Source organism: Protopterus annectens, chromosome 12.part0 (assembly GCF_019279795.1).
Source record: "Protopterus annectens isolate FY-2018-M chromosome 12.part0, PAN1.0, whole genome shotgun sequence".
NCBI lineage: Eukaryota > Metazoa > Chordata > Ceratodontiformes > Protopteridae > Protopterus > Protopterus annectens.
This window is the reverse complement of record NC_056746.1, coordinates 1,195,418,998-1,195,439,614: the sequence shown is the minus strand read 5'-3', so window position 1 is coordinate 1,195,439,614 and position 20,617 is coordinate 1,195,418,998. Positions and strand designations below refer to the sequence as shown.

The following is a 20,617-nucleotide window of genomic DNA, read 5'->3' as shown; positions in this document are numbered from 1 at the left end:
ACAATGGATGATTTTGATTGCACCAGCCTGGCCACGCCAACACTAGTATCCCCTTCTACGCAGTGTCAATGTTGGCCCCATGGCACCTGCCTCAGACTCCTACCCTATCGCAGCAGGAGAACCAGATTCTGCACCCTTAGCTTCAAACACTGAACCTAGCAGCCTGGCTGCTCTAATTTACCATCCCTCAGTAAACCAGTGGATGTCATTTTAGAGGCAAGGAGGCCTAGTACTAAAAAAATCTTATGCTGAAAAATGGAAAACATTCTGTGCCTGGAACCATTCTCAAGGGATGAGCACAGCAGTGCCCAATTTACCTCAGATTTTACAATACTTAACCGAGATGCTTCACAAGGGCCTGTCTTTTTTTCCTCAAATTCACACCTCAGCCATTTCAGCTCATAATACAGAACCCTCCCCTCTTCTCTCTCCCACTGCTCAAGCAGTTCCTCAGAGGGGCCAAAAATCTAAGACCACCCAGGAGAGCTCCAACTCCAGCCTGGCACCTTTAACTTTGTATTGGAGAAACTTACCCTTCCTCCTTTCGAGCCAGCTGCTACTGCAGATTTAAAATTCCTTTCTTGGAAAACCGCTTCCCTTTTAGCCATCACTTCAGCAAGAAGGGTATCTGAATTGCAGGCCCCAGTGGAGCCTTTCATCTTTCGTGTGGACAGGGTGTCCGCAGGACCAATCCCTCTTTCATGCCAAAGGTAGTATCCAGTGTGGCCTTTTAAGTCCATTCATTTGCCTACCTTCTTTCCTAATCCACAGAACAGAGGGAAACGGATACTGCACTCCTTAGATGTGCACAGACAACTTGGATTCTACTTGGATAGGTCTAAACCTCAAAGGAAATCTGAACTAGTGGCATTTGCTGCAGGGACAGAGGGAGGGCTATTTCAAAGCGAACCATCTCCAATTGGATAGGCCATTGCATTCACTTCTGCTTTAAGCACCATGGAAAATCTATCCCACAAGGGATCAGATCCCACTGAAACAGGACTGCATCTACCTCTACAGCCTTTGTCAGAGGCGTACGTACCAGGGACATCCTAGAAGTTGCTACCTGGAGTTCTGTAATACTTTCACCAAGCATTACCATTTGCCACGTTTCTCTAAATCCAGAGCTGGCTTTGCCACTGCAGTTTTGCAGGGCCTTGTAGCTGGTCCTAATGCTACCTAAATTCCTCCTCCCATCTTTAACTTTTTGGGAATCTATCCAAATGTAATGGCTGCAACGGTGAAACACTAAGAACGAACTTGTGTACACTTACCATAAATGTTGATGTTAGTGTATTCACTGTTGCAGTCCTGGTTGCCCTCCCTCCAGCCCCCTGACTTTGTTTGGCTATAAATCTTCTCTCCTTTTCAATGCTTAAAAGCTTTTTGGTGTATTTGCTTTTTTGTTTGAGGTATAACCTTATATGTTTATAGATTTAAAGGACCACTACGGGCAAATGATGAGAGAACATTTTTTTTTTAATCTTGCCATGATTTCCTACACCTACCAAAGCTGCCTGTAACAAAATAAGTACTCATTCCTAATTTTATTTTTACTCTTGTCTGCCCTCATGGGGGCAGACATAGTGATTCCTTTGGAAAGCTAAATCTGTCCCATAATGCACAGACTGCGAACAAATAGCCCTACCATTTGTTGTCAGACTAGACTTCCATTCACTTAGAATGGAACACCTGAAAAAAACTACCAGGTTTGAGAGTCTGTAGCTGTGTTAATGTGTCATTAACTGGTATGCACGGAGTTTTACAAATGTTGTTCGTACTGATGTACTACACATTCTTTGAAAGAAACTTGCAAAAGTGTCATTATCGAAATAAAGACTTTTCACAAGGAACGGTTTTGCAAGTTTCATTTCCTGGCCAGGTTACTCCTCCCATCTCCCCTCCTTCAGTGGGCTACAGTCTCACAGTTCCAGCTTTACTAGATTCAACTATTTTGTCAGTTTTGCATGACAATAGACATAAAAAAAAAATCACAGCCTGGTGTGCCACTAAATCTGTTCCCTTGTATGTCTCTTATTTTGAATAGCATTTCCCAAGAATAAAAAAAAACTCATCAGTCCAGAGTTTAGGCCAGTCTATACATTTAAAATGTGCAAAGTAAAATATTCAACTTATAATGCATTTTGGCTGCTGACATGGTTATCTTTATATAGTTATTCATAGTATAACCTGAACTTATGGTATTTAATGAGAAATTTTACAACCGTTCTCAGTTTAACAATGACCTCCCAAGCCTCTGATGTGACCTAGTACTTTTTCTTACTATTGCTTTATCTTGTTTGTCTTGGTTGTATACCTGTAGCATGTTTCTCATCCTCTCCGCAACAGACACCTGGAGAAAACTTCTAAAGCAGATACTTGCATTGAAAGAGTAGCAGCAGCTGTAGCAGTGAAACTACACTCCCAAAACAATGCACTCAAACATAATACTGACAAAGGGGAATGTATTTGTCTGAATCAATCAGTGATGAAATTGCTAGGGACTTCACTGAGCACAATTTTACTCTTAATCTCTCCATTTCGTAATCCATAACATTCGCACCACACTTACAAAGGCACACCTCCACCTTCCACAAACACAGCTACCCACAAAACATACCAGTCAAATTTAAGGCTTTTCTCACCTCTCTGCAAAACACTGCTGTAATTGCTTTGGCAAACAAATGAAAATGATTGGGTGTTGGTTCAAGACTCCCATCCATATCCAGATTAAATTGCAGTTTTTCTGTCAAATCACTGGCAAATCATTGAACACTGAAGTCAGAAAGAAAGTTGACGGGCATTTGATTTTCAGACTTCATATCCTTAAACGGGTTTTGCATTACAGTGAATTTTATCAGCTTTCTAAGTTTGTAAGTGCAATATTTATAAATTGTCCCATTTTTGGGCCTTTGTCCCCTATGGCCTTGTCCAGATTTCGTCTAAGGAGTTATGCTACCGTCCCTTCCTACTGGAGCCAGTCCACTGCACTTGCACAAGTGTCCCCCTCAGCAGTGCAGCAAGCGGGTATCGGTGCAGATTTGCTTTATAGTTCTTTTACAACACACGTGCGCGCACAAACACACCCACACTAAATCTTGTTGTCCATGTTATTTCTTCTTGGTTTTGTTTCTCAACTTGTAATGTTGTTTTTAACTCTTTTTTTTCTCCTGCCTGCCATATGTACCCTAATTATTACTTCTAACAAATACTTTCTCACTCTTCTCTTCCCCGCCTCCTGTTTATCCACTATTTGAACTTTTCCACTCTGACATTTGCTTTATGGGTAAATGAACTGTCACCTTTGTCAGCACATTTCAGTGCTACATAATATTGTATTTAGTCTAATAGGTAGTGGTAGGTACCTAGGCTAAGGGCCTAAGTAAGCCTAGTCAGCAAGTTTCCCTGGCTTATGCCACTCAGTTATTTTCCTGTGCCACTGTCTAGCAGAGCCACAGAAGTGATTCACGGGGTATATTTCCCTATCTCCCATCCACTCAAAGATTTTTCTTAGTGCTAATGAGGAACTTCTACATAGATGGGTAGCTTGTTCCAGAGTTTGGGAAGTCTCTCTCCAGCATGTCCTGTTTATTGTGGTGACAAGGTTTAGGTCCCTTGAGCGTGTAGCTCAGAGGGATTGGGATTTCTTCTGCGGCCTTTCCAGCTGCTGCAAATGTCTTGAGGTACATTCCAAAAGGGGTGTTTTACTCAATGGGTCTGAGTGTCAAGTAAAGGGGAACAATGACTTTTTTTTTTTTCCTGGATGAGAACCCTTTTGTGATGGTGAGCCACCTAGGACTTCCTGACTACTGTGGCGATGTGATTCTCAAAGGAGACTACTGTCCACCTGGGTCCCAAGGTCTCAACACACATTCAGTATTAAGTAGACTACCACCTATGTGGTAGCGCACGGGTACAGTTTTTTTTTTTTTTTTTTTACAAAAGGGCCTCGAGACAGATGCCTGGTAAGCCATGGCCTCAAGCTCCATGCCAAAAAGTGCATTGTCATCCCCTTTGGTAAAAACTCTGTACCCATGAACTGCAACATGGGTGGTAGTATACTTAACACCAGAAGTGTGATAAGAGACCTTGGGACACAGGTTGACAGTATTCTCTCCTTTGATCACTTTGCCGCAGTAGTCAGGAAATCCTTCTACGTGGCCCACCATCACAAAAGGTTTCTCATCCAGAAAGAGGTCATTGTTCCCCTCTACTCATCACTAGACCCATTAGAGAGTACAACTCCCCTTTTGGTATGTACCTCACAAGGTATCTACAACAACTGGAAAGGCCACAGAAATACCTCAGCGAATTACCGGCCTCAAACAGATGCCCTACGCAGACAGTCTCAAAACTCAAGCTTTACTCAGTCGCATATCACCTACTCAGAGGTGATGTCCTTCAAGAATGCAACTGCAGTCCTGACATATGGGTTGTCCTGCCTCAGGCAGCCCTTCGGTCGGCCGGATTCCAAAGTCTGGGTCTGGCGTCGGCTGATGCCGCCTCTTCCCCGACGTCAGAGTGGCTGGGGTATAAAAGCATCAGCAGACGCCATCTTCTCCAGTCATTCTTGCCGCGCGGTGCCCGAAGCAGAAGCAGTTGGCAAGTGCCGGTCGGCCAGCTCCTGTGTTTTCAGATACCGAAGTCATCAAAAAGCTAAGTACCCCGTTGGGGTACCTTTTCTTGCCTCAGCCGATGTCAGATAAAACTGCAGAAGTTAATTGCTTGTCTTGTGGTAAACAAAATACCTCATAAGGACTTCCATTCTTACTGCCTTCCCTGCCTCGGCCCAGACCACGACGTCTCGGCCTGTGCTGCCTGTGCTTGCTTCAATAAGCGCACACTTAGGCGCCGGGCAGAATTTGCTGAAGACTTTTTTGGGGAAAATTACTCCTATATCATGCCGTCGGAACTACCGACGGCACATATTTCCAAAAAACGGAAGGACCGGGACCGACATTCACGGCCCGCGACTTCCACCGACACCATGCTAAAGCCTACCGCGAGTGCATCGGTCTCTTCGGAGGCGGTAATTCAACCGCTCCAGGCCGGCGACACTGCTTTACCGCACACTTCGGTCCCGGAGCCTACCCCGGTGCCGGGGTTTTTTTTCCTCCTGAAACCGAAGCCCAAGATTTGCCTGACACCATACAAACAAAGTTACTCCAGCACGTGGTGCCGCTAGGCCTCCTGTGTCTGTCCAAGGCCTACACACGTGCTAAAGCTGCCAGCCAGGCTAAGTCTCACCCTCCTAAATCTTTTTCACAGGGTCCCACTTCTCATAAACAGATCATGACTAGCTGCAGATCTAATTTCTTTAATCAGGGGCTCTCAGGCTCATCCAGACAGAGGTTCTCAGCCGCCTTCAGACAAAAGGCCTAGGGTTGAGCAGGCAGATGCCCTTTCCTCAGATTAAGCCTCTGGTGAGTCAGGCCTTTCAGATTACCAGGAAGAAGCCTTCCCGGCCTACGAGGATTCTGATGCTGATGAATCAATTCCCTCTGCCTCTCCTCCTGAGGATTTTTCTTTCGGGGAGATTCTCCACTCCATGAGAGAGCATTTTCAGTGGCAGGGCCAGGATTTCTCCGACTCCAGGAAAAGGCTTCGGACTTTCCTTAAGTTACCCCAGCACAGGCCTTTAGCTATTCCCCCAGTGTTAGATGTATTGGATGATTTGTACTCAGACTCCAGTACTTCTCCTGATTCTCTCCCTCCTGCTCCTGTCAAGCCAGACGGATATTACAGGGTTCCTGAATCTCATAAACATCTCTTTAAGGCCCACCTAGAAACGATTTCTCAGGGGCCCAAAGGAGTGGCCACTTCCACGGCCAAAAATTCTTTGCCCGCAGACAGGGAATCTAGGTCCCTGGAGAGGTGGGGTAAAAAAGTTTATACCTCAACCACGCTTGCCACGAGGGCACTTAACTGTCTTTTTCATATGTTTTAAGTATCAGGATTTCTTGCTGGATGATTTGCAGAAAGTTAGCCTCTCCTGAGCCTTTAGATAGAAAGGCCTTGCAAGATTTGGTTCATAATACTCAGCAGGTTAACAATAATTTTCTTCAGTGTGGTTGATGCATTGGAAGCTTCATGTAGGGCAGCTATGACGGGGGCTGTCATACGTAGACATGCTTGGTTGAACAGACATTGCCAGATCATGTTAAAGCAAAGCTTCTAGATGCACCTCTGGAAAAACACAAGCTATTTGGTGATAATGCACAGGGTGTGTTGAAATCAATTGAGGAAAAGGCTAAATCAGTACAAACAGTCAAGATTTCCTCCAGGTTCAGCCACCAAGGAATTGGCCTTCGAAGAATTGGTCCTTTCCAGACGCAGACAATTTCCAAAGGGGGAAAAACAGGCGTGCTCGAGGTAGAGGGCAATACCGAGGCTCCTACAGGGGCCGCCAATGGCAACCAACTAATCAGAGAAGTGGCGCAGGGACTCCTACTGCTCCACAGGGACAATCACAATGACTTGACTTTGACACCGCCGACCAAGGCTCAAAGAGAAGCACCTTTAGGCGGAAAATTATCTATTTTCAAAAAATTGGCACGTTTTTACAAAGGACAAATGGATTTTGGACATAGACAAAGGTTTACAGATTCCACTTCCATACCTTACCGACAAGGCATGCCAAACCTGCCACAAAATCAAAGGGCAGAGGCACTCCTACAAGTTTCAAAGCTGCTACAAATCAAAGCAATAGAAAAGGTTCCTCCTCGGGAACAAGGCCAGGGATTCTACTCAAGACTGTTCCTTGTTCCAAGAAAAGAAAAACAATGGAGACCTATACTGGACTTGTCCGCTCTAAACACTTTTCTCATTGTGCCAAAATTCAAAATGCTGACGTTACAGCAACTTCTTCCCATGCTGGGCAAGGGGTCTTGGCTGGTTACTCTGGACCTCAAGGAGGCATACCTGCATGTCCCAATCAGACACAGCTGCAGAAGATACCTCAGATTTCTTGCAGGGTCCGAGCACTATCAATTCTCAGCATTGCTTTTTGGCTCATCTGCTGCGCCCAGAGTATTCACGAAATGCCTGGCATCAGTAATTGCACACTGCAGACTTCAGGGGATACAAATATGCCCTTACCTGGACGACTGCCTTACACAAGCGGACAGCAAGAAACCTAGGTGGTAATCCATTAAGTACAGAAGAAGTAATTAGGGACCTGGGGACCCAAGTTGATAGCAATCTCTCATTTGACAATCACGTGGCCAAAGTGGTTAGAAAAACATTTTATGTAGCCCACCTAGTCATGAAGGGATTCACATCTAGATCAGGGGAGGTCATTGTGCCTCTTTACTCATCCCTCATCAGGCCCATAATTGAGTACAATGCCCCTTTTGGGATGTACCTTACCAGACACCTGCAGCAACTGGAAAGACCCCAAAAGTACCGCACCAAGAGGATCAAAGGGCTCGAACAGATGCCATATGCTGCCCGGTTAAAGAAACTCCAGCTCTGCTCTGTGTCATACCGCCTGCTCAGAGGCGATCTGTGCCTGACATATAAAGCCATGTCCAATCCGGAATTAATGGACATGCTGCCCTCAGAAAATTCAAATCCCATCGGGCTACGCGCTCGAGAGACTTGAACCTCAGCACTGAAATAAATAGGACATGCTGGAGGGACAGATTCATAACCCAGAGGCTCCCTTCACTCTGGAATAAAATCCCAGTCCAGGTTAGGCAGAGTCCCTCATTTCCTCTCTTCAAGAGGAATCTTGAGTGGATGGGAGATCGTAGGTTTACCCCGGGTATCACTTTTGTGTCACTGTTAGACAGAGGCACAGTATACTAACCTCAAAAGGGCATAGCAAAATTAATTTAAAATGGGTGGCGAAAGCCAAACACTCTGGCTAGGCTTATTAATGCCCTAGGACAGATGGCCTAGTATGAACCTATATGCATGTTTGCCCATAATATCTGAATAAGTGAGTGGGATTTTCATGACTGCATCAAGGAAACATTTTCCTTCTGTGTGTTTTTCTTAAGTTTTGGATTTTTCTTGGTGTATTGATTTTCTTGGTATATTTTATTTATTTATTTTCCATTTGTTTACCAGGCTAGTCCGACTGGACACAAGATCGTTTTCAGCGGCGACTGGGGGAGAAAAGTTCCAGATACATAGTAAACAGTTATAAAAAATAATAAAAATAAGTTCTACACACATAGCTATTTTGTACAAAGAGCATAGAAAATATACAAGGAGTAAGAGTTTTACAATATACAGTGGTTAGAATATTGAGAAACAAGATAATATACAACTGCTGGAACATAAATTCAAAAAGTTTACATAGACAAACAGGGTCATAAACTAGATGTAACTATATTGATGTGATTTACATTGCATTTATCTTGTTTTAATGATGGTATGTGTGTATTGTACGTGTCATGTGCACAAATATTTGTATTAGTCTATGTATTTACAGTATATTGACAAAGTACTGGGTCACAGAGGCTTGGGAGGTCATTGTTAAACTGAGAACTGTTGTAAAGCTTGGCATTGAATACCATAAGTCCAGGTTGTGCTATAAGCTAACTATGTAAAGATAACCATGTCAGCAGCCAGAATGCATTATAAACTGGGTGTTTTACTGTGCACAATAAGAAATGGATAGATTGGCCCAAACTCTGGACTGATGTGCTTTTTCTTTTTTTTTTCCCCCCTGGGGAAATGCTATTCAGAAGTGAAGAGGCATAAGGGAACAGTTTGTGGCACGCCAGGCTGTGTTTTTTTTTTTTTTTTTTTTTTTTTTTTGTCTATTGTCATGCAAAACTGACAGAATAGTTGAATCTACCCAAGCCTGAAATGTGAGACTGTAGCCCACTAAAGGAGGGGAGACAGGAGGAGTACTTGGCTAGGAATTGAAACTTGCAAAACTGCTCCTTGTGATAAGTCTTTATCTAATTTGCTGACACTTTTGCAAGTTTCTTTCTGAGAATATGTAGTGCATCAATAGGAACAACATTTGTAAAACTCAGCACATACCAGTCAATGACACATGAGCTGCAGACTCTCTTTTCAGGTGGTCCATTCTAAGCGAATGGAAGTCTAGTCTGACAACAAATGTTAGGACTATTTGTTCTGTGTCTGTGCATTGAGACAGATTTAGCTTTTCAAAGGAATCACGATGTCTGCTCCCATGAGGGCAGACGAGTAAAAAACAAAATAAAATTAGGAATAAGTACTTATTTTGCTGCAGGCAAGGGAGGTGTAGTAAATCGTGACAAGATAAAATGTTTTCTTCATCATTTGCCTGTAGTGGTCCTTTAATTGCTTCCCATTAGGGGGCAAATGACATCTGGGGCAAGAAAAACTGATGTAATGACGGCTGCATGTTTTATACCCTTGAGGACCTGACATCACGGAAGAAAAGCAACCGATGCAGGGCCCAGGACTTTGTTAATCAGGCCGACTGAGGGCTACCTGCAAGCAGATAACCCAAATGTAATGACTGCAACAGTGAAAACACTCAACATCTACATTTATGGTAAGTGTGCACAATTGTTCTTTATGGAGTGGGGTAAACACACTTTTCCTTCTCGTTCTTCACTTTGCTTCAATGGAAGCACTCTTGGGAAAACTTACTACTTCTGTACATAAGTTGTCTGCACTAATTATTAAGGATAGGGTGAGGGAAGGAAGAGACTGCCTTGACTAGTTCTCAAGTGGAACTATTTACCCTGCACACACCAGTACTAACTGAGAATGGAAATGTTGCTACAGAGATTAAAAGGAACGCACCAGGAGGAAGGGACTTCTCGAGCTGGTTGGCAGCACCTTAAGTGGAATTCGGAGCAGTAGCAGCAGAAAAAACGAGCATGCCTAACTTAAAAACACAATTCAGTAAGATTTGAGAAACTTTACAGTTTGCCGTTTTAAAGAAATTATCGCTCAAGTCCCGAAGGGGCTAAAACTTTGGAAACTCCCAATGGGGATTGAGACAGGAATAACTGCATACAGACAACTCAAAAGGTTGTTTGATAAATTAGAGATGCTGGACAAAACAATGAAAGTAAGTTGTCCGTTTTACAGACAGAATTATGAATGATTTGTTTGAGCAGTATTAGTATAAGTACTGTAAAGTTTTAAATGTAGAAATGTTACAGTATGAATACTAAACAGCATACGCTAGCTAGAGACAAAGCGGCTATGAAAACAGTAGAGCATATCCCACTGATGGCGCAACTAGAATTGTTAAACCTGGGCATTATAACGAGAAAGGGAATGATTAACTTGGCAAAATTGTTCAAGGAATGAGGGTGAAAAGTTAAAACCAAGTGCAACCCAGGCGATCAGAACACTTGAAAAACCAAGCGAATATGAACTCCAGGATTGAGAAGAATTGCTCGTACAACAGGAGGAAGAGGAGTGGAGGGAGAAGATGGAACTAACCCTTTTGTGGCAGGACGTCATTAAAGGACATGAAGCCATAAAAATATGGTTGAGTTTTACAGCAGTAGTGATTGTGATATGTTTTGAGACATTGTTGTTGAGACATTGTTGATTTGTTTAATGTGACAACAGCAATGATCTTGAGACTAGTGAAATAACTAATTCTGATGCTTCGTTAGATTGTGAAATTAAACATCGTTTTCATGGTTTTTATTTAACTGTAGTGATTTAAAAATGGGTGAAACACTTTACTGAAAAGGGACCTCTCCTTTGTCCCTGACAAGTCTGATATAGTTGACAATTTAATTTGAAATTGTATGTAAGGCAGCTAAATCTGAGACCTGTTTTTTCAGGGGGCAGTCTACTTCTACTATAGAGGGGGGGACCCAGGAATTTGAGAAGGAAGTGTGTTTACCCCACCCCACAACTTTGAAACAGACTTGGTTGAAAAAGAAATGACGAAAGTGAGAAAAGTAAGAAATGAGGGACTTGGAAATTTATCAGAAAAGAAAAAAGTTCTCGTAGCCCTAGCTAGGGATGATAACTGGGGCTAGTTATGCCCCAAATGTTTGAGATACTTGGACCCCACCACATATTTTAGAGCCTCTTTAAACGAAGTTAACAGGGCTTACATGAGAATTGATTTTTTTCATTTCAAAACACCTTGCACAATCAATAGAGGTTAAAGCACACGACCAGCCAGTAATTCACCAGTATCTTACTTCCTTTATTTCCAGTGATCTGGTACCTCGGCAGTTCGCCTTCAAGGATCACAATTAATTCAGTGCAAACATCACATTTATATACATACTCGTTTAAACAATTAAATCTCCTAATTGATTAAACAATGAAAAAACTTTTAGTGTGACCATGGACTGATTATAAACGTATGATATAAATATGAAATAAATGAATATATGAATGTGTGCTAAATATAAATAATTCATTAAATACCTAATTCTTGATTCATGCTATTAGGCTTTAAGGTATGAAACTTAAAAATCATTCTAGTTTCAAGCTCCAGTTGTTTTACTACAATGTCATCTCCCCTCTGAAGGAAGGGCTTTCCCAAAATATTTTTTTTTTTCATGTCTGATGCATTTTTTCAAGGGGTCATTAATCAGAACAACTTGAAAATTCTCAGTGGAGAACCCTATTTTCAGCATCCCTAAATTCCACAAAAACCTACATTTCACCATTTAGACCTAGTGTCAGCAAAGGGATCAAAAACAACCTTTGGCAGCTTAAGTGGTAGGGCCAGTGGTGAGGGATGCCGAACATATTAAGGACTCCTGGCATGGTCTTCAAAGACTTGAAATCAAGCAGGGAAGTCTACTATTTATTTGACATGTCATAAACTTATCTGTTCCACATGATAGCAGGCTTGATACGTTTCAGGAGAGTTTATTGAAAAGTGAGAAGATTGACATGGAAATTGTTCTGAGAAACAATTTCCTTGCCTTTGAGGGCGATTTATTCCACCAGATATCAGGTGTAACTATATGGGGGTGAAATGTGCCCCTGTATTTGCCAACCTGGTATTACTGGAATGGGAGAACACTTGACACCCCCTATATGGAGAAAATCAGAACTTGTAATATTCTTGGACAACATCCTAATTTTATGGCAAGGGAATGAAAGGAAACCTTAGAATTTGAGTACTTCCACATCTTTTGGTTTTGAAGTTTAATAGTAGATGGGGTTCTAAAGAATTAGACTTCCTGGATATACATATTTGGGTTAATGAAGAGTATGACAAGCTTCATAGTACTATTTTTAGGAAAGAAACCTTTTACTTCATTACAACAGCTGTCATCCCCAACATCAAAGACGTATAATAAAGGAACAAATGGTGAGGTATTCTCAGCTCCTTAGTGATGACAGAATTTTCGACAATGAACTATACATTTTGATAGGTTTGTTTTTGGAGAGGAAGATTTTGATTAAAGTGAGCATGCATTCTATCCACTGGTATTACAAAAGGATGGGGGGGCCACAAGAAGTTACTTACAGAAGTAGGGAAGGGGATCCCATTGTGCTGCAGTACAACAACTTGACCCCAACTATAGTTTAGCGTCATTTATAAAAGTTGGGACTTGTGTTTCGAACAAGAAACAAAGGTGAAACTTGGGCACAAGCCCTTGGGGTAGCAGGGGTAGAAATTTAAAGAATATCTTGGAAGGGCACAAATATAGAATAAAGCGATATAGATAAGTAATGTTTAAATGTGGGACTTGTAGGTTTTGCAGGTTCATTAATGATGGCCCATATGTATCGGTAACTAGTTCAAATTGCACCTTAAAATGTTCATCTAGCAACCTGTACGTCCTGGCCTGGATTTTATATAGGTAAAACCACATGAAGGTTCAGGGGGAGAGTTAGTGAGCACCTTAGAGCCATTAAAAACAAAGATGTGCACAATGCCCTCCTATCTTCAGTGCTACATGTATTGAGTTTAAACATTTATTTGTTTGTGATAGTGGTGCAGAAAGAAAATGGGGGAGATGAAAAATTGAAGGTTGAGGCAAGAGAGGTGACATGGCAACTTGGACTAAATGCTACAGTAGCTCCAGGACTTGATGCTGTTTCACTGACACTGGTATTAAAACAATGGGCTTTGGTTGTATAGAAAAAAGAAATTGCCTGGTTTGCTTATTTGTACATGTTGAGTATGTACAGCAACCTTTTAAAATCATGTTTTATATATGAATTTCTTGTAAAAATGTTTGGTTTGTTATATACAAGTGAACATTGGTTTGTTATATACAAGTGAACATTTAAATATATAGTATTTAATTGGATGCATATTTTACACTGGATTACTTGAGAGTGTTAGATGTATTGTAATTGACTCTGTGAGGTGAAAGCGCTAAGCCTGTTTTATTAAACAAGTTTTTAGTTATTTTCATTGTGTCAGTTAACACCTTTGTTTTTAAAATATGAAACTAACTAGCTTTGCATTGCTCATATGCTTTCCTGCAAGGTAGTAGCAGTTGAGATTGTAACATTCCTGAAAGGTTACTTTGAGGGTAAAGAGCACAGGTAACTGAGTGACTCTTGAGAGCTGTTAGTACAACTGCAGTTTGAGATGGCACTTGACTTGGGTCATTGAAGCCTCCTTTAAGCACCCCTCCCCCAACCCCTGCAGCCAAAGCTGGGGCATACTGAGAAAGCAAGACTGAAAATGAAAGCAAAGACCAGAATAAAAAATCATCTCTGGGACTGCCCCTTTAAGAAATGGAAGCATAACTACTGAATTACTTTCACTGCCTACATATTTTTAGATGCAGGACACAGAATAAAGACCAAATTAACTTGCATCTTGTGAAGGTGGGAGAGCCGTAGATCATTTAAGGCAAGCAGCCACATGCACTGTTGTATGCAGATGTTTTGATTTTAAAGTTCAAGTACTTTACTGGAAGGCATGATCTTGCCCCCCCCCCCCCCCCACTAGAAATCTGATGTCTAATGTCCCCTTTCCAAGATGAGCTGGAAAATGGCTTTTTCCACCCCAGTCAGTAGAAAATCACTTGTCCAGATCAACTTTCTGCAGCAGTTGGTGCACTTTAGAAAAAAAACTGTAATCCAATAAGTCATGGTAAAGATGGTACAAATTTTCTTGGTAAAAACATCGGTTTGGATACCGCATTTAGGCTACGTATATGGTTTAACACTTTATTTTCCGTTGCAGAGATTATGCAGAATCTGTTGGTCGTAAGGTGCGAGATCTGGGCATGGTGGTAGACCTCATTTTCTTGAACACCGAGGTGTCTCTGACTCAGGCTCTTGAGGATGTTGGGAGAGGCGGCACCCCATTTGCAATAGTGATAACTCAGCAGCACCAAGTCCACCGTTCTTGCACAGTCAACATCTTATTTGGTACACCTCAAGGTAAGGCTATGGTCAGAATTGGTACCTCTGAGCTTTTTCTTTTAACATCTTTACTTGAGTGCATCCAAATGTCTTGCCGTGTATGATACTTCTAAATTATTTTCATAGTTGCATTTTGTTTTAGTGTTAATGGACTGTACTTGCCCCTTGTCGGGTAGATTCTTTGCATTTTTACATCCTTTGGATAGAGTGTAAAAAAAAGTTCAGGTTGTTTGGCCTCTTGAGCTGTACTTGTGCATTGCATACTCAGCCAGAAGCCCAACAATGGGAAACGCAGGACTTTCTGCACTGTATGGCCTGTTGCACTCCAGGACTTGAGTACTGGTCATTGGTTGTATGTTTATTACAAACTGGTAAGTGTTGGCTGTAATGGCACCCATGCAGCTCTGCTGCCACTTGCTCATGTAGGATGGTTCACGGTTTCCCTGTTGGTGTCTTTGTAATGCCCATTGCACCATTTGCAATGTGATTCCATGGATTAGTGAGATAATTACTGAGCTGTTTGAAGCTTGTCTGCAATTGTGGCTCTTAGCTTGCACATTTTGAAGGTTTTATCTGTTAAGCTCTGATTGCTTGAATTTCTGTAAGCATGATGTTTTTCTGTTTTTGTGGCTCATTTGGGAGGGTTGATGTCATTGCATCTGTTTTTCTTAGTATTACTGCCTTAAATCCAGGCTTTAGAGATTTGTTGGTAATTAGAGGCTTAATGAAATGGGGGAGGGAATGTTATATTGGGCTTTTAGCCAAAAGATAATTTTCTCATCTCTCAAGTGAGCTTGGATTCAAGGCACTGATTTGCTGATGCTTACGGTATCTATTGAGAGAGGGGTCAAAAGTAAATACCGTTGGGAATTTGTTTGCTTGGGAGAGCCGCATCAGTTGACTAAATCATAATGCTAACTGTTTAGTGATGCTGTATTATAAAAACTAATGCTTTTGTTTGTATACAAGGTAAATGCATCTTTGGCTAAAAGATTATTTATTTTTTTTTTTTTGATTTATTTCCTAGTCCCAAAAGGCTCTCAGATGTCTCATTCTTTTGTAGAGCATCGCAACATGCCGCTGGCTGATGCCATGGTCCTTGTTGCAAGAACCTTTGATCGCTATAAGTCGGAAACCCGTGATAAAGAACGTGAAGATATTGCAAGACAGGCAGCAAAGATGGCAGATGAAGCAATTTTGCAGGAACGTGAGCGCGCTCAACCAATTGATGATCCTCTTCGTGGACCACATCCTTCAAGTGTTTCTCATCCACCAAGCATTTCACCCTTGCTTCATCTGCTGGCTGAAGATCGATATGTCACTTTGGATGAACTTAACAGAGTAATGGATTTCTTGGGAGAGAGAAAAGCGAGGATGTTAAGAGGACCTGATCCAATGCTGAGGGGGCCTGACCCAATGCAAGGTAAGAACCCCCCCCAATAAAAGGAAAAACAAATTGCTTAAGACTTGGATCAAGACAGTTTTACTTGAAGCACTTTTGACTTTTGATGATCTGGATTCATTGGGGAGTCTGCTCCTGGAATAGTCCCAAAATATGGAAGTGAGTGTATGTTGGTCCTCCCTTTAGTTTCTGCATCAGGCCAGCAGAGACTGCCTGACTAGATCGTAAGCTGTAATTATTTGTTCTCAGCCATAGTTGTGGTCCCTTTAGCCAGGATGAATCTGAGATATAGTGGTTCTTGGCGCATCCTAGAAACATTGCTCCTGAAAGTAATGCCCCCCTGTGTTGCCTACCATTCAGAAGCAATTCATGGAGTTGTGCATATAGCAAGTGCAGAAGAGCAGTCCTTTGTTTGGTCATCACTGTTTTTGGGTATTGCTTGGTGTTTCAGTTTGGCATGGTTTCTAGACATAAAGCTCTAAGGTATGTCTTTTCTGCAGTACTGCCACAGATGACCCGAGTAAGTTGCTTGTGGGGATCCATGAATGGAAACTGGACTAGCTGTCTCTGCAGCTTAACCTCTGGCAGTGTTTGTGAAATTTGCTTGCCTCCTACATGGCTTGCACTAAAGGTGGATGTAGTCTGTGTAGGAGTGCAGGTAGTAGTGTCTGTGCCCACCCATAATGCTTAGGGTGTTGAAGGCTTGCAAGGAGCAACTTGGTTTGGTCCTAGCAGTGATGTTCTGGTTTTTAATGACAGCATAGTGTAAGGTAGTAACTGCTACAGAGAATAGATTTGCGCTCTCATAAGCAGTTCTCTTGCTCACCAGTTTTCTTTCTTACAAAGCCTTGAGACGAGTCCTTCATTTACTGGACATCCACAAATTGCTACATGAGGTAGGCCCTATATTGTAACCAATTTACTGCAGATGACTGAGATGTTACAGATCCAAACCAGTCCGGTGAGGTCTGATGGAGGGGATCCAGTATTCCTTTTAGGTAAGGAGGTTCACTGACCCAGGTGCTGTCTGGTTGGCCAACTGTAAAATCTTTCTGTGAAGCAGCAAACAAATGCTATAATGTAATGAGGGTCAGCTCTGTTGAGGCAAGGGACCAAAAGAGCAACATTTGCAGTATGTGAAGACCAAGAAGCCCTTTTTTCTGCACTTCTGTGCCTAGGCCTTAACTCGTGATCTCTTAAATTGTGTTCAGAAATGGTTTTCTGAATAGGCACACTTGGTCTTATGCTCCATTTAAACCAGGTGATGTGACAGGCATCAATCTTTGATACCCTAACAAGGTGTTGGAATACCTTTGTGGCCTGTTAAAGAAGGGTTATAAATGTTTCTAGCTGGGTAGTTATGCAAAAGTTTTGCTGGTAAGCCCTCCTTCCCGAGCTTTAGTTGCAAACTTAATGGAGGGGAGGCTTCCATGGTCATCACCTCTATTTAAAAAAAAAATTAGCCATTGTAAACTGTCGAGTTAGTTCACCAATCAAAAACTCCAAACCAGACTACAGTCTTGGATTGCCAGTATTAGTTTGGATTGTTGGTTATAGTGACCTCACAAAAGCCCATGAGTGCAAGGAATAGTGAAGCTGCTTTCTCTGCATTAAAGGAGAACCATTCTCAGACTCATTTCGTCATGGTTTTGTGTTGCCTACATTTTAACACCACTCCAACTATTTATAGGTTTTTAAATATTTGTATACATAATTTGAGTGACCACATGGGGTCTGACATCTTGAAGCAATTCTGATTTAGTCTGCCTCTAGGTATTCTACAATGCAGTGCTGGTCTGTATATAAAAAGATGTAGGCCTTTCTTCATAAAGCTCCTGCCACTGCATTGATTTTACATGCATATGCTGCTGTCTTTCAGTTTTGTGACATTTCATGCTGTTCAGTGACTAAACACATGCAGTGCAAATGCCACAAAACGCTTTCAAAAGTGCTTTTTACTGCTGCTGCTTTTTATAATGGCTAAATTAGTCTTTTGTAAAGCGTGGGTTGTACTAGCCTGAGTTGTACTACAGACTTGTCTCCCATCCCCCTTCACATCTACCTTCCCTTGCTGTCAGTGCTATGGGTAATTTGAGCTGTTAACTGCTCTGATTGATGGCTCACGGCAGGCGAATTGACTTTCCGTATGGGTACGGGAAGGACCAGGGAGCTGTGCCATCACAGCATGGGTGTGATTTCAGCATGGTCATGGTGATTCAGTTTGGGAAGAGAATTGGCCAGAAAACTACCTGTAGTAATTGGCCTTGATGACATTAATTGGGAGACTGCAGCAAGCTTTTCCAGGCGAGATCAAAGTTTTTTGAAAGTGAAACCACCGCAGTACAGCAAGGCTACAGTTCTAGTGGAGAGAAATGGTCAATTTAGAATATTTTAAATTCTGTTACATAGCAGGAAGAGTAAAAGGGAGAAAGGACAGAGAATTTGAGCATTTAATAATCCGGTTGTCCTTTAATGTGACTTGGGCCAGAATTCTCCAGTGTTCAGTTTCAGGCAAAAAAAAGTTGTGGTGATTTCAGAACTCACGTAAAAGGCCCAAGACTGCTTGCATCTCCCCCAACCCTTTGAAGACAATGTTGAAGGGGCTAGCTCTTGATTGAATTCCTATGGGAAGTATTTGCATTTAGTCACCACCTCCCCTGGCAAAAATTTATGCAGTGCCATTTTAATGTATTCCACTGTCCTGGGTTGGCTCAGTTTCTCCTGGCTTCCTGCTAAGGGAGTGGGGGCTCTGCAGCAACTTGTTCATCCTCCAGGTAAGTAGTGTAGAGATGTTTCAAACTAGTCACCTGTTTCACTTTATACTTGTGGGCAGAGAACTATTTTCATAAAAATCTAAGTTGATATGGGTGACAAAAGCCAATGAAAAAAATTCAAGCTCTGGTCTTGTACCTGAGATTTGTTTGCAGTTTTAGTTTAATTTATGCAGATGTAATAGAAGTTATTGTAATACACCACTGACCTGTTTTTTTCTGTTTTGCCTGTTGGTGGTACTTGTGTGGGTCTTGGCTCTTAGCATTTGGATATTAAGTGGACTTGAATGTGATGAATAAGAAACTTGGTGCATTTAGACTGTATATTTTACTGCATTGAGTAAAAACCTTTTTTTTTTTCTTTTTTTTTAACCAGCTTCCATGTCCAGGCAGGGTTTGTCTTCCCAGTCTCTTGGTGGACTTGACAGCCAGTCATCTTTGCAGAGTTCACAGGTACTTCAGAGTGCTCAGCCGTTGTCATCTGCACCAGTTAATCCAAGCCAGTCCAGCTCTCAGCAGGAACTGCAAGCAAAAATTCTCAGTCTTTTCAATAGTGGGGTGGGTTCAGTAGGTGGTGCTTCAAGTGGTACTGGACCCAGTGGAGGAGGGGGTGCACAGAGTCAGAGTTACAGCTCTGGGAGTAGCCAGACTCAGAGCCGTGTGGGACAAAGTTCTGCATCCCTAAGCCAAGGTCAACAGCGAATGCAGACACCAAGCAACCAGATGCCATCTCTTATGGCTTCTAGCTCTAGACCTTCAGGGATGAGACAGTCTACTCCTCAGATACCAAGTCTGTATTCTCAGCAGCAGAACAGGATGCAGACTCCGGGTTCTGGCAGTTTGAGTCAGCGAGCTTCTGGGTCTTCGGGAATCAACTTTGATAATCCCAGCGTGCAGAAAGCCTTGGACACACTTATTCAGAGTGGTCCTGCTCTTTCTCATCTGGTGAGCCAGGCCAATCCCCAAGTGGCACGCCAAGGGCAGTCTCTTGGCCAGAGTGCTTTGGGTTCCTACCAGCGTCACTACTAGGCTAACCATTTTACTGTGTCCAAGGAAATAATTTTCATGACAGTTCTGTAATGTTAAATGTTAATGCACTGTTACTATGGTCGACTGGGCGCATTTTAATCTTTTTTTTTTTTTTTTTTTTTTTTTTGGAGCAGGCTTCAGTGAAGCACTGCTTAACCATTTGGAGCTCTGAAGTAGATGCATGCTTTGAAGTCTTTATTTCCTTCTGTCCCTGTTGTACATTTACATTGCTATACATAGTCAAGGCAGTTACCTTTTGTTAAAACCCCAGTGGCCTCTGCTGGCTCTTAAGAAAAATATGTATGTATGTATTTGTGCCACTGCCTTGGGGGGGGGGGGGGGGTGTTTCGGTTAATTTTATTTTTGAACAGGCTTTCAAAGTATGCCTTTCTGGTTTAGACTAACATTTTCAAATTGGAATGGAATAATTGAGGTGGCTCTGGTACCAGTAACAGTTGTACATGTCTTGAAACATCTTAATTTGCTCCCCTTTATGCAGCTGTACAGTGTAGTCATATTTCTAAAACCAAGATTTTTGTGAAGTAGAGCCAGTGGAATAGTAACTGGTAGCTTGTATTGTATTTTATACGTCTGATTTTAACTTTTAATTTTTATTTTTTATTTTATTTTTTGCATTCAGTGTTGCCAGTTTTGTAATGCATTGACCGGTTGCTACAACTGTAGGTGTTTAAACAATTGTTTAGAATTGAAATTTGCTTTTGTTCCAATTGTCAAAAGCTCTGTACAGTCTTTAAAAGATCATAGATACTGTTCAGTTACAGCAAATACTGTAAAATGAATGGATTGGTTCTAATACACAACTGTTGGAACTTGTTAAATAAACACATTCCTGAAGAAGTTTTTATGGCTGTAGTGTTTAATTTTTAATTTAACCAGTTTCCTCTTGCTTGAATATACTTTGTGTATTATTGTGATTCCTGTAATGGTACTTGGTAGCACTTCAGCTATTTCTGAAAATCCCTCAAAGTTGTGGATAGGTATAAAAACACAATAGCCTTGATTTCCAATTGCTGAAATTTCTCTTGAGAAAAGAACTACCCGAATGTCTGGAAAACATGCAAGGAAATGTCAGTGTGGGGGGGGGGCTGAAGGCAGAAATTGATAGAAAAGCACT

General features: G+C 41.9%; 1 protein-coding gene across 4 annotated transcripts in view; it reads left to right on the top strand.

Moving 5' to 3' along the window:
* The window catches only part of NCOA5 (nuclear receptor coactivator 5), a 68,998-nt gene extending 48,658 nt beyond the window's left edge, over positions 1–20,340 (top strand). For 3 of the 4 annotated variants that reach the window (XM_044090244.1, XM_044090245.1, XM_044090246.1), the window contains exons 6-8: positions 14,099–14,298; positions 15,308–15,703; positions 18,830–20,340. In XM_044090244.1, coding sequence (XP_043946179.1) covers positions 14,099–14,298; positions 15,308–15,703; positions 18,830–19,482 — 1,249 coding nt within the window. In that variant the 3' untranslated portion in view covers positions 19,483–20,340. The remainder of the gene's footprint in view (positions 1–14,098; positions 14,299–15,307; positions 15,704–18,829) is intronic. The other variant, XM_044090247.1, reaches the window with a different exon arrangement.
* The last annotated feature ends 277 nt before the right edge of the window (positions 20,341–20,617 follow it).